The sequence below is a fragment of the Agelaius tricolor genome, unplaced genomic scaffold (assembly GCF_023055355.1).
Source record: "Agelaius tricolor isolate 1412-34295 unplaced genomic scaffold, bAgeTri1.0.p SCAF_14, whole genome shotgun sequence".
Classification (NCBI taxonomy): Eukaryota; Metazoa; Chordata; class Aves; order Passeriformes; family Icteridae; genus Agelaius; species Agelaius tricolor.
Window position 1 is genome coordinate 405614 of NW_027269274.1, and position 17227 is coordinate 422840.

Below are 17227 nucleotides of genomic sequence, written 5' to 3' on the forward strand. Positions count from 1 at the left end.
GTGCCTTTGTATCTGGTTTGGGTCATGCCAACTCCATTGGTAACAGCTAATGAACAACCTAGTCCATCTGTCCTGGACTGGAACCATTCTGCAATGGTGCTGAGAAGGCTGCTGGACCAGGGCACTGATGGGATGTTCAGAGCTGAAGCCAGCACTCAGCTTCATATACTGGTTGACAGACAACCTCACTCTCCTCAAACCTTGCATAATTATCAAACTCCACAGGGAAGGCTATTGTTGGAGCCTTCTGTGCCCTCTATGTCTCTCTGACTCACCACTCTGTGCACTCAGTTGTGCTTGAAACATTTCTTGTGCCAACCAGAAGCTGAGTTATCTTCCTAATTTTTCAGAGGCAGTGGGACAAAATGTACAGGAGGTGAGCACAAAGAGAGACTTTGCTCTGTCCCTTTGTAGGTGATGGAGGCTGGAAGGGAGCTGAGCACCCACCTCCCTTGCTGTTTTGGCTGCACTGAGGGCTGAGCTGAGCATTCCTCACAGCCAGGAGCAGGTGAATGTGAGGGCCTCGTCCAGTACAGGAGGAAGTACCAGAGCTGCTGGAGCTCATGGGTGTAAGGTGGGCAGAAGTTCATGTCCTCTTGGCCTTAAAAAACTTCCTCCAGCCTGGCCTAGTTTTCACCAATGTTCCTTGTAAGTTAGTTCAGAAATAAGTTTAATGGGAAAAAGCACAAAGCACTGTACTCTCCTTAAAGCAGAGACCAACCTGGGAACCTGCCCTCTAAGTGGGGAAGGTGGAAGGAGCTGAAGTGCTGGCACCACAGACTAGGGCAGACCTTGCTGGCAGCCCAATGCAGGCCACAGTCTCCAGACAGTCCCAAAGGTCTTCCTTCACCTTAACATGAAAACACCAGGTCCTCACACACACTCTGTTCACCCTAAGTCCCTCTCAATTAATTTCTCACACTTGTTTCCAAGGCCAAAGCAGTGCCATTTTCTAACTGCAAATGCAGCTCTTTACACTTGTACCTGAGCACACAGGGATTAAAGGTTTATTTCCTAAAACACTTTAAGCTGATGCAGTAAGCCACTGCTGAGGTAGCAGCTGCTATGCAGAGCTTAGGGCTGGCGTGCGTCACCACTGGATGCAGCAGTGGGACAGGCAGGCAGCCGAGAGATAAAGGAACAGGGCAAATTGCTCACAACTTCCAACCAAAGTGCTGTGCTGGGACCTCTTGTACCTCCAGGGACTCCTCAGCATGAAGCCAGCTGGTGGGCTCCATGGCACAGGGCAGCCTGGACTAGAACCTTTCATCATGTATGTATGAGACATGCAGAGTGCTTCTGCCCAGAAAAGCCCAAAACACTTTTCAAAGCTAGGCTGTATTCACGGAGTTGTTTAAAAAAAACCATTGGTCCATTTTGTCTTTGTGTCACGGCAAACCCTTTCTCTTCAGTTTTATAATTTTTCATTCCCACTGGCTCTGCACAGCCAGCTCTGTTCCAGAAGGAGCTGAATTCCACCCTGGCTCCCATCTCAAACAGCATTGTTTATCCATGTCAATAGCAGACTCTTCACTGCAAACAGTGACAGCTGAGTCAGAAAGCAGACGAGCTGTAATTAGAACAGAATGTTTTTAAAGTGGTAAATCAAGCAAACTTGGTCAGGAACCACTGAGGGACTCGGAAACTCGGCAGTGTGATTGCAGGGTCTCCTTTTCCAGAGCAACTCGAGCAGACAGACATCCCGTTTCACGCGCAAAGTGCTGCTCCCGCGGGAGCTGCCCTGCCAGCACCGACCACCTCAGCCAGTTGCTCGTGTCCTTTCCCACTCAGGGTAAAGGCAGGCTGGAATACACAGGCTGCCATCACACAGAACTTGTGGCAACACGGGCACAGCCTATACTGGATTAAAGTCAAGAGGCACCACTTCCCAGCTCCAGCCAAGCTGGTGACCTACGTGAATCTTCCTGCTGCTGGGATGACCCTGTGTCCCTCCTCACGAGATTCCCTGCCCGGGGCTACACTGGTGTCATCGGCACGGAGCTCATTTCCCTCCCAGCAGCACAGTGGGGTGTGAGTGTTGGGGTGTAAAGCAGCACTTGGGAACACACCAGAGTGCAGCTGCATCCTGCCTGCCCTGTCCCCCTCAGCTACAGACCAGAGCAGGGCTGGCAACGGAGGGACAGACCTGGGACAGCTGGCCAAAGCAGTGTGCCACTCCAGATGATGTGCTCCAAAATAAAAGCTCAGGGAAAGGGGGAGGAAGGGAGGATGTTGTGTTTGTGGTGTTTGCCTTCCCAAGTGACAGTTACTCATGCTGAGCCCTGCTCTCCAGGAAGCAGGGAATAAATTCCTTCTTGCTTTGCTTTGCTTGCAGGCAGAGCTGTGCTGCGGCTATTAAACCATCTTTATCTCAACACAGGAGTTTCTTGGCCTCTGCTCTCCTATTTCCTGCCCAGTCCTGCAGGGACAGCAAGCCATTGTAGGGGCTCAGGCGCTGGCTGGGTCTGATGCCCCCCGTGTCTCATGCCTCCACAAGAGGCTGCAGCAGAGAGCAGTGTGTCTGCCTCCTGCCACACGCCCACAGAGCTCCTGCTTGGCTCAGGACTGACACGATGCTGGGGACACCCTGCTCAGCAGCTCTCCCATACACAGCCCTCCATGGCAGCAGCACGGAGCTCAGGTGTGCACAGCCTCACATGCTGCACTTTAACCAGGTGAATTCCACACAGATTCAGCCACCACCTGCCCCAGGGTGGCTGTGAGATGCCCCCAGTGCCAAGAGTAGTGGAACTCTTCAGATTATATTTGAAGGGCTCTAAATGCTGTTCTTGCCTAAACGGAATAGAAAGGAAAAAGAAATTTCTGATCAGAAGCATGAGTATTATAGCAAATTCTGAGACAATAAATAGTGAAAAATAGTCCCATTTATTTGAAGATCTGTCAATAACTGGTGTGTGTTAAGGAGCACAATCTGGAGTAAAACCAATTACTTGAAGGCTGAACTTGATTCTAGAAATATTCCTGTAAAATTCTGTGGCACTTCAGCTGCTTGCCTGGAAAATGCAGAGCACATTCACAAAAAACAGACGTTTTAATTTAAAAAAATAGTTTAAATTCTTCAACTTGGTTCCACTCTTACATACAAAATGAGACAAGATGACATAACTAAGTTATTAGGAAAGCTCTACAGATCTAAGAAGGGTTTTGCTGAGCCAACAGGGGAGTCTGTTGTTGAGGTAAAAGACTGGTTTTCTTCATTGGTTTGACTCATCTATTCTCCGCCGACAGAAGGGACAACAATTATGCTGGAGTATGAGGAGCTCGTAGTCTTCTGTGTGAAACATCTGTTAATTAGGAACACATTTAAAACAAGTTAGCCTGTACCCTGCTCAAAGAAAATGCAAACTGAGTTCAATGGCTACTCAATAGCACAGAGACTCTGGAACTACCACCACAGAGAATCGGGCCTCTTGGTTTCAGTCACCTGAGATGCTACAGCCTGGAACACAGCAGCGAGCATGTCACAGACCTCTGCCAGAGCTGCTAACTACTTTTGCAAAAGGATTGACAATTAGGCAGTTGAGTAAGCAAATATTACTGAATTCCAGCATTTCAAAAAGTTATTTCTGAGCAAGGGTTTGGACCCTTTTGGACGCTTTAGGAGCAGGTCTGAACCACAAGGCAACAGTCACTGACTGGTCTCCTTGCTAGACCAGGCTGCAAGTCAGAGAGACAGAACAAAAGGAAATAAATACAAATACAGCTTCTGTTGGTCAGCCAAGGTTTGCTCAAGAGGCTCTGACTTGCTGTCAGGGCAACTTCTCAAATTCAGCTCTGGCCAAGTCTTCCAAGGCAGCTGTTCCCCTGTCTATCACACAGCTCAGAGCTGGGGTGGCACTGCTCCCCTCTACCTCCTTCAGGAATTTGCCGAGTACATTTCAGAGCGCGAGGTTTCAAAGGCTGGCGCTGTGTCTGTTTGTCTGCACAGCCCGGCGCAGCAGTACCTGGAAGCAGGAGGGGCACATGGTGATGGAGGCGTCGGGCAGCAGCGAGCGGTAGTACTGCCAGCGCAGCGGGCGCGGCCAGCGCTTGACCAGCACGTCGCGGCGGCTCATGGCGCGCAGCACGGCGCGGCTCACCACCACCGGCACGAACTCGGAGCCTCCCTGCTGCAGGAGCAAAGAGCGCTGTCACCGCCTGCCCGCCGCCGCCCCTGAGGCTTTCTGCTTGTTTTAAGAAGCTAAGTAAAATCCAGTAGAAGCTAATGCAGACCTGGCCCAAGCCTTGTCCCACCAAACTCTCCATCAGTTTTATCAAAACCTCCAGCAACAGCAGCATCCAGCCACATCTGTTTCCAGTCAGCTTTGCTTGTCTCTTTAACACAGCTCCTTGCAAATAACAGCCACGCTCACAGTCCCTATGAAACCCTGCAGTAAGGCCTGCTCTATAGGTGTGCTGCTGCTGCACCAGTGCATGGTGAGAAAACAAAATTCCAGAAGTGTTTGGTTTAAAATCATTGTTGTTTTGTGAGGTTTGTGTTTGTTTGTTTGAGGGGGGTTTGTGTGGATTTTGCTGGTTTGTTTGTCTGTTTTAAGGGGTTTTGTTTGTGTTCTTAAGGGAGGAGTTAACTGGTTAGTCCATTTCCCTCTCAAGTGCCATCCCCCTCCCAGTCCCCTGCTCTGCAGCTCTCTTTGTACCACATATACACCATAAAAGTGACTTTGTAAAGTAAAATTTTCTATTAAAAAAAAATTCTATTAAAAATTTTCTGTTGGTTGACACAGGTACGGTTCTTACCTCAAAGCTCAGTTTTGCTGTAAAGGGATCATCATCCTCAATAATATCTGTACTGTCATCAAGCTTCAAACTCTGAACATCTGTATGCATGTCTTAAGGAAGGACAAGAATTCCTGTAAAACTGCTTACCATAGCCAGCAATGATAGAATCAGCATGAGAGCACCCCAGCAGGACCCTTGCTGCTTCAGAGTATCTCAAATTGTGACAGTGCCCAGACCATTCCAAAAAGTACCAAGAAGGCCCTGCTGGGGTTTCCAGTGACTGGGGAAGTTTATCACTGCAGCTGCTGTAGAACAGCCAGAACAGACTGACCACAGCCAGGCATGACATCAGCTCTTACCCTTCCACAGATGACAGAGCAAAGGAAGCAATCTATTGAAGTTACATTTTTGGGCAGCTTTAGTCAGAGTTTGTGTGTTCCTGTGCATTACTCTACATCAATCTCATATTCTATAACCCTGACAGCAACTGGGAGCTCTGGATGCCAAAGCATTCCAAGCCAGATCTCAACAGGAACAGTTGTGAAGTGCTACTTCCCTTGGCTAGGAGAAGGCAGCCTCTAAAAGAAGCTGTTATTGGAAGCAACACACTCCAGATTCCCTTTATCCTGGTCAGAAAGTAGTTCACACAGAAGAGGTAAAGCATGGCATTCCACTGTTAAAAACAAACATTGCCAGGATAATAAATAAACTGTCCTGATGGAAAAGCGTCTTGACAATATTAGGTTTAGTTAAACTGTGTTATACTAACACAACAAAGAAACAAGATGCAATTGTACTTACATCAGTCATATGACAGAACGGTTTAAACCTAAGAGGAAAAAATAAACTCTAAATGGTTTAATTTTTCCCTAAGAAAAGGAAACCAATTTTAATCAAAAGGATACGGTCAGTCATCATCTCTTGCCATTTATTCTCTCTTTTACTCACTCTTGGAACTTCAAGATCAATGAGAGCTACAGCTTCTTCATCTGTGATGCCATCTTCCAAATAGAACTCAACCAGATGCAGCACCTCTGAAAGGAGGGAAAGGCAGGAAATGTTCAACCTGCAGGAACTCAGGAAATGCCTCATTGCAGATACTGTGCTCCTTCATGTCACTGGTGTTCTGCCCACCTTCCCTCATGAAACAAGTTAAATAAAATAAAATTGCAGCAAACCAAACCCCCACACTTCTGAAAGGGTTGTGTTCACCTTCACAGAACACCAGATGCATTTCAGTGTCTGGCAATGCAACAATGCTGTGCTGCTGCTCTGCAGTGAGAGCCAACAACCCCCACTTAGTCAAATTTAGCAACAGTAAAGGAACATTTGTTTGGCCAAACAGCACTGCAGAAAGAAGGAATTATGCACTGACCTACTCTGTTAACATTTATCTACTTGCAAAGCACGAGCAAACGCGGCGTCCCAACGCACCGTAGGAGGAGGCCGAGAAGACGAAAGGCTGCCTGCAGTTAATGCAGACATTCCCCAGGTTATTCAGCAAGGGGTTGTTGGTGGAGCACCTGTAACACAGGGGCACGAGCTCCTGGAAAGACAGATGGAGAGCATGGTAACCACAGACCGGCACATCCTCAGCTCTTTGTTTTCAATTAAATGCGGGCCCCTTCGGCTGACAACACCGACACGGCACCAGCGCCAGTCTGGAGAGGCACTGCTGTGAAATCAGACCCTTCAACATCTGAAAATGCTTTCCCTTTTTAACAAACAGCAAGTTTTCCCATTAAAAATAGCTGTCTTCACCACTTTAACAATTAAGTTTTCACCTTGCCTTGCAGTAACAGAAGCACAATTCTGCATCAAATACACAGGGACAAAAGAAGCTGAAGAGAAGTTTACTGAAGCAAAGTTTTTTTGCTCTAAGATTTGGTCAAATTTAGGTTCTCCAATTAATTCATCTCTTTTCAAGAGCAGAGTTATTTTAGGCAGTTCTTAAAGGGTGTGTTTCTCTTATTTCAGGAGGCCAGGTGTATGTTCATTGGTACAATGCAATTTATTTTTAGTGAGTACTCCCTGAGACATGGCTTTATAGAACACTGCAGAAAGCCAGACTTCAGTGAAAGAAGAAAAGGTGTTAAAATAAGATTTACGGAAGGAAGGTCACTGAAGGGATGGAGGGAGGAGGGGAAGAGTGTTAGGAGTGGGACAAATGAAAGTGACCTCCAGCTGAAGAGAGACAAAGGCTGTGGAACAATAGCATGTGAACTGGGAAGAAAAGGGCTTGGAAGAATTAATAGGCAGTGAGGAAGGTAACTGCAAGAGAGGAGAGGGAGGATGGAAGCTGCCCACAAAGAGAGGGCTGATTTTAATTTGCTCTCAGGAGCAGAAGGAAGTCTGACTCGAAGAATAACAATAAAAGGACTGTGTTTCCAGCAGAAATACAATTGTATCACAGAGCCATGCATAATATATTTCAGACTGTTTTGTGCACACAGGAACTCATATTCTAGGATTAGACCACATATTAATGATTAACATGAAACACATTACAGCTTACTTCACTGTCATGGAATGGCTTGGATCGGATTGTCAGGCTGCCCAGCTCAACAGATTTCTGGAACCTGTCTGGGATCTGCAGTCCCTGCAGCTTGTCATAGGCATGACGAGCCAATTTATATGCACCAAGAGCTTTACTCTGCTTTGCCAGGGCCAATAATGTATTGCTATAATTTAATTAAGGAATAAAAATACATACAGCATTTATGAAAAAACGCAATACTCTGTCTAATCACAGAAGTTGTGCAATGAAGCATATCCAACACCGGGACTTCAAACAGGCTTTAACCAGAGAAATCTATTTACAGAACTTCATTTACAAACATGTGTGAAAGGACTATCAAAATATCTGTGGGCAATTATTAGCAAGGTAAGGAACTGATGCTACATAAATACTGCTATGGCTCCATTTACAATATTTCAGTAATTTTGGGGTGCATGCACTTTCCCCCAGCCACAAAAAACCTTAAATCCTAACATTTTTTACAGCATAAGTAAGCCTCTGATACTGAGTAAATATACCTGATGTGGTTTGAAAGAGTGTGCCCCATGTTAGCAACCAAGTGCTGTCCTTCCCTCCCACCTGAGGGAACTGCTGTTTACACCTACTGACCACAAGGCCTGTTATCAAAAACTTCATGAAAGATTCTACATTTCTAAGCAAGGAAGTTATGAAAAGGAAAGCTAATATCCCATCCAAAGCCAGAAATGAAGTGAAACCAAGACCTCCCTATGGCATCCAGTGACCTCATGGCTATCTCTTACAGAAAGGTGCATTTCACTGGGCTCACACAGCCCCTTCAGGAAGCACTCCCAGAGGTTCACTAGCACTAACAGGGCCATGCAGATGGTGGCCTGACAGACCACGTGGCCACACCAACCTCACAGGAAGCAAAAGCTCCTGGGTTTCCCTGTTTCTGCCTCAGTTCAGTCTCCTTGTAACAACGCTGTCAAGATTCAGAGCCAACCCCTTTTTGCACTGACTGATGTCCTAGAACTTGCTCTTCTGACACAGGTGACACACCAGAGGAGCAGGTGTTCAAGGTGACCTAACAGAGTTTGACATTAGTTGATTTGCATAGCTCTCCAAAACCATATCAAATAACAAACCAGTGCAGCTCAATAGTTTGAAGATGCTGATTATTCCTGAGGGCCAGAAGTCAGTTCCCATTAATGATAACCAACAGGTGACACCAAAGATTCCTTGCAGTAAGTGCCTGCCTTGGACCAACAGCAGTTATTCCTTTCATGTATCACATGATAACTTTTAGATTTTGTACTATATTGGAAGGATACACTTTTGAGATCCCCAAAGGAGTCTCCTTTGTTAAGCTGTGAAGCAGAAACCTGGAAATATTGAAGAGGGTTTCAGGCAAGTGGAAGCTGAAAGGCTCCTCCTGTGGTATGAAAAACATAGACACACATTTCTAAGCTGGAAAACCAACAACTTACATCAGTAAGCAACACAGCACAAGGCATCTCTAGTACGGTGTTTCTTTCATCCATTGAGAAAAGAGGTGTTGACAGAACATAACAAGTGGATTTTGCATATCTGTATCACCAAAGCTCATGCCTAATACACAGAGAAAAGAGACACAGAGATCAGTGTAGCTAAGACAGAACCTTTAACAGGTTATTTAAAAATGAGGGCAGTCTGCACAGCCACAGTGCAGAGTCTCTAGCACTGTGAGATCTAAAGTAGTCTGACAGCAAAGACTCCACAGCACCGAGTCTTCTTTTGGGCAAGGGCACAGAGCAAGGGTTCTCAAATGCTCTACAACAGGTATTTGCACCAAGGGTGATGGCAGCATGACTCTAATTGCTGGAATTAGTAGGAGCTCTTCACTCGTGACTGCACATCAGTGACACATGCAGCACCCTGTGGAAATCCCTGAGCTAATGTGCCTTCTGTTCAACCCTGTTTTCCAGTGACTAAGGGAAAAACTGACCCTGGCCTGTGCAGGAGCAGAGGCTCAGGTACCATGGGACCAAGCCAAGGCAACCAGCAGAAAGTGCCATGGGCAGGAGGGAGGTCAGGCATCACACAGCCCTGCCCCACCTGCAGCTGTAAAGAGAGGAGCAAGCTCTTGTACAGGACAGCTGAAGACTGCATAATAAAATAAAATAAAGTTAAATAAATAAATAAAGTTACTATACAGTATCACTGATGTACATTCAATATTTAATTGCCTGAAAAGTCGTAGTTATTTTTGGACTCCCTAAGGAAAAAGCTCAGGAAGCATAAATACACAATTCTAAAGTGAGTATCTTACAGTGTATCTTTGGATAAAGTGATAGACATGGTAAACTTCTGCCAAATGCTGGAAGTGATGAAACTTCTGCAACATTTCAGTCTGCTGTCCTTCGTTCTCTGTGGGAGGCAAAAGCATTGGTGTCAGTCTCAAAGAGCAGTCTATGGACTCAGCTGGGAGAAAACAACCTGTTAACATTTTAGCACCAGCCAGAGGAGATAGGTACCAGGTCAAGTATGCCCCATCTACCCATGCAGATATATGCTTACAGAGTTGCTATTCTTCTGAGCAAACTTCTGACCTGAAACAAGCAACAGGACAGTTGAAGCAATGGTTTAACACAGCCAGAGGCTACAGAAGAGCTACAGACAGAAAGCAGCAGGTGTGCATTCCTGGAAACCTCTTCCAGAATGCCAGAGTTCACAAATACAATTGGTTTTGAAAACTTTCACAAATACCAAATACACTACTAAGCCATTTGGAAAAACATGCATCTCAAACATCTGAGGGGTGACAGATCAGCTGAACTAAAACCAAAGGCACCAGACAAAAGGCAGTATTCCCAACCTTCTGCATTATCACTAAACTACACCTATTAACTATTGACACCTCTCTCCCAGTGACATACAGTTTGGAGACAAGATGACAGCTAGCAAACAATCAGTTTTACCTGTTGGCAGAAATAATTTGTAACCTCCCTAACCTATGTTCAAACACTTGAGGTAACTTACTCTCCAACATCTTTTATTTACTAGCACTTTAACCGTCCAGGCAATGGGTGTGATGGGAGGGTGAAGGAGGATACATGGTCCCAGGAGGCAGGATTTTCATCCCAGCCAGACTACAGAAGGAGCCTTATGCCTGCTGATGTCGCTGGTTTGTTTATTTGTTTTAAATTAGCACATGGGAAAAACAGGGGACTACAAAAATAGCACAAGCCCAAGATGTGCACAGCATTAAAAAACCCAAATCAAAGCACCCAGCGGAGAAGCAGCTGCAGCAACGCTATCACAATGCAGAGCTGTTTGTCTACGTGCACAACAAGGTAACAAACACACTTCCTTTCGGTGACTCACCTCGGGCAATGTCTAAGCACTGCATGGAGAGCATCCAGTAATAATAGGCTGCGTCGTTGAAGCGGCTCTCGAGCACGGCATTGTGTGTGAGCTGCTCCAGCACCCGCACGGCCTCCCCCTGCCTGCCGGCCTTGTGAAACGCTGCCCAGCCAAAACAAAGAGGGGCTCACTGTGTGATTACATCAATTAACGGAAACTAATGGTTTTGAACGGAGAGCACTCTACTCAGCCCATATCAAACACTCTGTCCAGGGCAGGATAAAAGGGATTATACACTCGTATTTTCCTCCTTGAATGCAGTGACACTAATGGAACATGAGAAGAACCTGCAGGTATTTTGAAGCTTTTGCACTGTCTCAGCAACTCTTGAGCTCAAGGAGTATATATAATACGGGTTACTGGGTTTTTTTAAATAGAAAAGAGAAGATGCTGTGATGATTAGATCTCTGTACAAACAACAGTGATCTCCAAATACTGCAAATCCCAACTTCATTCAAAACTACAGTAAATTGTTTGAAGCCAGTGCTCTGGTGTGTGTGAATACTTTAAAAGAGTACAGCTACTACACCCTCCCATCATTTACTAACAGCATCTCCTTTTCTGATGCACCAAGTAACACCCTGAATTCTCACTTGGCAAACTGCATTTGGCCAAAGGAACAGGGCTGCGGGGGAACCAAGCCCAAAAAACCCAGCCCCACAGCACTGCTGCCCCCTGAATGAAGCCAGCTCAGCTTCAGACCTCACATTCTGTCTGAGACCAGAAGAGTCCCGTGAGGACCTCCAGCTCCTCCAGCTCTGGGCACCTACACTTGCTGAGCCCCAGCAGCACAGAGCTTTGTGGAGCACATGGGGCCTCCGACCTGCATTCAGAGAGTGCAAACTACCACCCTGCCCTCAACCAGCTGCTCAAAGGCTTGGTGCCAAGACACACAAACTCGTCCTGTGCAGAGGCAGATCAGGCCCAGCCCAGCCCCTACCTGGCCCTTCTAAGCCAAGCAGTGCCAGGCTTGGATCCGAGCTGGCTCAGGCAAGCAGGGGCACCTGTCACATGGAACTGCACCTGAGCCAAGGCACTGCACACAGAGCTCTCACTTCAACAGCTTCTTGTCTCTCCAGTAGTTTGTGCACTGAGTTTTGAAGGCTTTCCACAGAATGGAAAGTTAACAGTTCTGTTCAAATGTAATCTTATAAGCCAAACAAACCTCGCAAAAACCTTAAAGGAACAGGAAAACTCGACTTGTGCAAATCCAGTATTGTCTAAATAGAAGGAAAAATTACTCAGGGTAATAATAGAGCTGCCATATTTTGATTTTTTGCAGGATAAAAATCTTACAACAGTTAGGATTATATGCCAAATACCTCTTTATGTGCCACACTCAGATATACAACAAGATAGAAAATCTGGACTTATATTTAGATGCCATAATTTCTGATAGATTTATCACATTTTCCTATAAAATATGGAGATTTCCAGTTACTTTAAAACCAGTATGAAAAGATGGGTTATATTTGGTTTTGAATACCACTGGTAAGAAATTTGCCTGGGCAGAGTCTACTATGGAGTAAATATGGAGCGAGCAGTGATCTGTCAGTGACATTCTCACCTTTCTGGGCTTCCTCAAATCGATCACTCTCTGCCAGCCACTGAGCATAAGGGACATAGACTTCATCTTTGAATTCAGGATGCTTTTCACTCAGAGCAAATGCCTGACATAAATAAAAAGCTTATTCTTAGAAAATTGCACGGTTGAAAAGGTTAAAGGTTTTAAAGTATTCCAAGGGATCAATCCTTCAGCTCTAAGAAAATTCACAATGAAACATATGCACAGAATAGAGAGTGTAATCTATATTTTCTCCAGTATGAAACTTATGTGTTTTAAAATAAAAAAGCAATCAACAACAAAAGAAAAGAAGCTTAGCATAATAACAGAATGACTATTGAAACAGAAAGACTCAAAAGTGATTATCTGGGAAATTTAGTAGATTTCCCAGCAAGAGACAAAAAATATTTGTATTTTTACTGAATGCATTTCCTAAAGAAATTGAAGTAACACTATAAATGCAGTTTAGATTCAGTTTCAGAAGACCATACCACCACCAAACACATGCTGGCATACACAATTAACTGAAATACTCTGAATCCTTCTGCAGAAGCCTTCCTCCCTCATTACAATGCTGGGGGAGCCAGACATTTGCCTCCCTTTTTCGTTGCAACCAGTGATAATAAGAAGCAGTGGTTTTCAAAACACAAATCAAGGGCACACTCACTTCCTCCCAGCGATGAGTCTCCACGTGGAGCTGGACCAATGCTTTCAGGTCACCAACCTTCATGTAGGTTTCTGCAGCATAGCCAGGGTTATCAAGTTGCTTAAAATAGAAGGCACATTTGGCCAAAGGCTCACGCTCAGCTTTATCCAGTTTTCGAGCAATTTCGATTAACCTAGGCTCAGAAGAAAGAAGCCAGATGTTTGCTCTGGTGCTTTGCCTTTTAATTATTGTCATAACTTCACCTTTAATCAGTTAACATTTAATAAACATCCTAATAGTACTGCCATGCAATAGTGTTTAAACAGTTTCAGTAAACATTCCAAATAGCTTTTTCCTTTTGCAAACTCAAAGCCCTTCCTTCCCTCTTTGCTCACACATTCAGTTCCGTATCTCAGACTCTGCAGATGGAAGGAGGGAACACGTCCTGCATGACTCAGTGGCACAGGACACACTTCCCAACCCTGACCTGAGCAATAGGCTCCTGAAAAAATAGCAGCCCCTGTGCCACACAGCAAAACAGAGGCAAGGCCAGCCTGAAGGGCCTGGCCACGATCTCAAGGCAGCCCAGCAAATGACCCAAAGTGCCACCTACATTGATGAGAAACAACCAGAGACAGGAATGGCCACAGAATTTGTAAAGACTCTGTGCTCCAGGTGACTTCTCTCCCCCCTAGATGATTATTCTAAACAGCTGAGAACAGCAGCACTGGGCTACCTGGTACAGTTACTGCTGTGATGATCACTCTGAAGGCATTCACACTATTTTAGACAATCTCATATTGTAGATAGATCTATGCATACTCTTCATTGCTGTAATGCATTAGTTTTTGTAACATATTTATGGCCCTACCCTCTAAACATATGCAACTTTTAAAACATTTTAAATCATAGGTGTGTTTCAGATACTCAACCTGATATAAAGGCAGATACAAAATACATTTGGTCTTATTTTAAAATTACGGGGAATTCATAATGTCTCATTCAAGCTTTTATTATCTGTTATCTCTGAGGAGACAAAAAACCTACATATCCACCCAGCCGTGGTTCCCGCTGATTTCGATGGCCTTCATGTGCTCTCCAGCAGAGAGGTACATCTCCACTGCTGCCTTTGGTTCATTGATATCCTTGGCCCAGTCTGCTTGCTTTTTTATCAGCATCTTTGTGTCTTTGGGATCTCCAGACCCCAGAAATTCCTGCAACAGTGCAATACAGAAGTCTGCATTATCTTCTGGTCACAAACATCATTACAGTCTAAACTCTAAAATAGATAAAGGCTTTTGTAATGAAAACCATGATGCCTCCCAAGGACAGAAATACTCCATGGAGAGCAGCATGCACTGAGCCAGCCTTCAGCAGCTCATCATCAAGGCCCCGTGTCTGGGAGGAAACAATGGCAAGTCTCACATTTATACAGTTTTCGATTAAAAAGAAAGCAGGAGATTGTGGCCAGGCCCAGAGAAGGACAGTGCAGGTGCTCAGAGGCAACCCTAATGTCCCCTCCTGCTCTCTGCTAAGCCTGGTTCGGTGGATACGAGTTACAATTTCTGCAAGCTTGTCAGGAACAAGCCTTTCCAAAACAAAATGGTACTAATCTAAAAACTCTAATAGATAATTCCAAGTTTTAGATTTTCTCTTGCAAGCCAAGCAGGTATGGATTGCTTCTCAATGACGACCCAGTCCCAGCCCTCAGCAGCACATCCACTTAATCACACACTGGCATCAGGATGAAATAATTATCAAGTGTCTTTGCAGGAAACAAGGTATTTAAAAAAATATATCCATTAAGTTCTTTTATAATACCAGAACCACAGCTGCTCAAAAGTGAGAGTGCTCTGAAGCACTGCTTGGACTTGTGGAAGGAATGCAAACACCAAGCCTGGACCCTGTGTTGACAACCATTTTGGAAATATTTCTAATAGTTAGTTCAGCTTCTTCTGCCAGAACTAAAGCTCTGGCACCATATGGTTCACATCTGTTGACATCATGTGCCAGGAAAAAAATATAAAACCCCCCTTCAACACCAGAAGATCGATTAAGGGCAATTTTGACTGTTAACAGAACAGGCTACTGCCCATTAAACAGCTTTTATCAAAAGAAAATCAGAACAGAGGAGAAATGACAGGTGGGAAAAGAGTGGAAAACTGCATATCCTTTATGTTTCTGGCAAATTCTGACAGAGGTTTAAAAAACCAGAACCAAAGCAACAAATGGACAAAAACCTGTACACCAGGGCTGCTCCACCACTGCAATTCAGCAGCTCCCTGAAGTCAGAAGTGCACCCGATCTGTGCCAGCTCCAACCGAGCCCCAGGCCTGCCTCCTGCAGCACAGCCCTGCTCCAGGAGCAGCTACACAGGTATCCCAACAGCCTCTGAGTATGGAAAACTGCACTCCAGAGTGAAGTCAAACAATCTCTTTGGCATGACTGTTTTCCAGCTTAGGTCACCAAAACAAGCCCCAAATCAAAAGCTAAGCTCAGCTTCCCACAGTATAAAAGGTTTTTTGTGAGTTGCCAGTAATTAGTGATCTGGTGCTGTGATAAAGAGCCTCTGACCAGATATCAAAGGACTCCCAACCTCTGCCTCCAGTCTGGACCCTCCGTCCAGACCTCATCAAAGTCATGCACAAGAAACCAGGTTCTGTGGGTCCCTTTGAATAATTCTGGCAGCATCAGTGAAAACAGCACCACAAAAACACACCCCTCCCCCATGTATTTTTCCTTGGATGAACAACTTGAAAACAAGGGGGGTTTACATGCTCTTGCATGTCCTGTGCAATCCCTGCACAAGAAGCTGCCTTATGAAGTACCTTGAATTTCTCAGCATGGAATCACTCCAAAGTATAGGAGACATGAGACCTCTTGCTCTCTACTGGTTAAATTTAGACATGACTGCAGCCAAGAATTAAAAGATTCTTACGAAGACTTATGGGAACATTTTCCTGTATGAATTACATTTATGTTCAAGAGGAGCCAAAACACTGAAGCTAACAAAGACTCATCAGCCAAAAATAGCGGAAGTCAGGCTTACATCAGCAAAGCCCCCAAATGTTTCTGTTGAGCTCTTGGAAGAAAAAGATCTCTGCAGCATGGCTTGGGGAATCTCTGCTAAAGAGTTTCTGTGCATATCACGGTGAATTCTTTGTCCTGGATTGGGCAGAATAGGGCTCTGATGAGTGATGAATGAGACTAAACAGTGCATGCATTCTCGGGGATTTCGATAAGAAAACACCACAGAAGACTTAGTAATGCTCCTTATCACCATATAAAACCAACACTTTTCAGAATTATATTCAATTTATTCCTACTTGGAACTGAGTTTTAAAAAAAGCCGAAACACTGAATCTTTGGAAGAAATTCTGTAGTAAACAAAAATATTCTAGGTTAGCATATTATGCAGTTTTTAAAATGCATCAATATAGACCTGACTTACTCCTACCCATATATTTTTATTATAACGTGGGTACTACCTTGTCATCTTTGGAGGACAAACAAACAAAAAAGGACTCTCAAATGAGATAATGCAAAAGGAGTCATAAAACCAAACTTTTTCATTTTGAAAGAAAGAAAATTACTATAGATAATACTATGTAATCACAAGGTCCACTAAAAGAATTCACTGAAAAGCCCTGAATTTCCACAGCCATATTTGAGACTCTACAAAACACAACCTGCTGCCTTGGCAGCAGACTCTGAAGAAAATGCCACTGTTGCACCAAGGCCGGAAATACTTTTCCCCTTAGAAGCCAAAAACCTCCAAACAAATACCTGAGAAAATGAGATTGGAATTCAAAGCTCACAGTTCTTTTGTAGGATCACACACTGGAAACAGTGAGAGGTACATCAGAATTTCTGGGTTTGAAGCCCAGGTGCCAGGTCCTACCTTTGCGTGCTCGAACATGCGGAGGTCCGAGTACATCTCCAGGGCCAGGCTTTCGTGGCCGCTCCTCTTGTACAGCTTCGCTGCCTCGTGGAATTTTCCCTGGTAGGCATAAACATCTGCCAGGAACAGCTCCTGGTTGTTCTCTCCGTGCTTTTTCCGATCCTGGAAAAATAGAAAAGCTGAAGAGATGTAGAAAATATTCTAGATGATCAGCACCTAGGCGAGAAATAGCCTTTGAGGAATTAGATTTTCAGGCTTAGATTTTAACTGCTAATAATTAAAAACCTGTAATGGGATAGCATAATTATGCCTCTCCTACATTTCTGGTGAATTTATAATTAAAGGATTAAATCCCTCCTTAATTAAAATTATGAAGAGCAAAATTAAATGTCACTATACAAACCAAAGTGATGAAAAGTCACTTCTCTTGATTTCACACAGGAAAATGAACACATGCTATCATTATGCCAGTCTATTTTAAAAAGGCATCTGATG

General features: G+C 44.6%; 1 protein-coding gene across 3 annotated transcripts in view; it reads right to left on the reverse strand.

Annotated features, from left to right (window-relative positions):
• Positions 1-2867: 2867 nt before the first annotated feature.
• IFT122 (intraflagellar transport 122) overlaps positions 2868-17227 on the reverse strand; it is a 30123-nt gene continuing 15763 nt past the window's right edge. For 2 of the 3 annotated variants that reach the window (XM_071439257.1, XM_071439255.1), the window contains 13 exons: positions 16733-16894; positions 13879-14045; positions 12853-13024; positions 12189-12291; positions 10583-10723; positions 9528-9625; positions 8551-8651; positions 7256-7421; positions 6175-6286; positions 5646-5774; positions 4759-4838; positions 3966-4130; positions 2868-3305 (listed from right to left, as the gene is read on the reverse strand). In XM_071439257.1, coding sequence (XP_071295358.1) covers positions 3216-3305; positions 3966-4130; positions 4759-4838; positions 5646-5774; positions 6175-6286; positions 7256-7421; positions 8551-8651; positions 9528-9625; positions 10583-10723; positions 12189-12291; positions 12853-13024; positions 13879-14045; positions 16733-16894 — 1686 coding nt within the window. In that variant the 3' untranslated portion in view covers positions 2868-3215. The remainder of the gene's footprint in view (positions 3306-3965; positions 4131-4758; positions 4839-5645; positions 5775-6174; positions 6287-7255; positions 7422-8550; positions 8652-9527; positions 9626-10582; positions 10724-12188; positions 12292-12852; positions 13025-13878; positions 14046-16732; positions 16895-17227) is intronic. The other variant, XM_071439256.1, reaches the window with a different exon arrangement.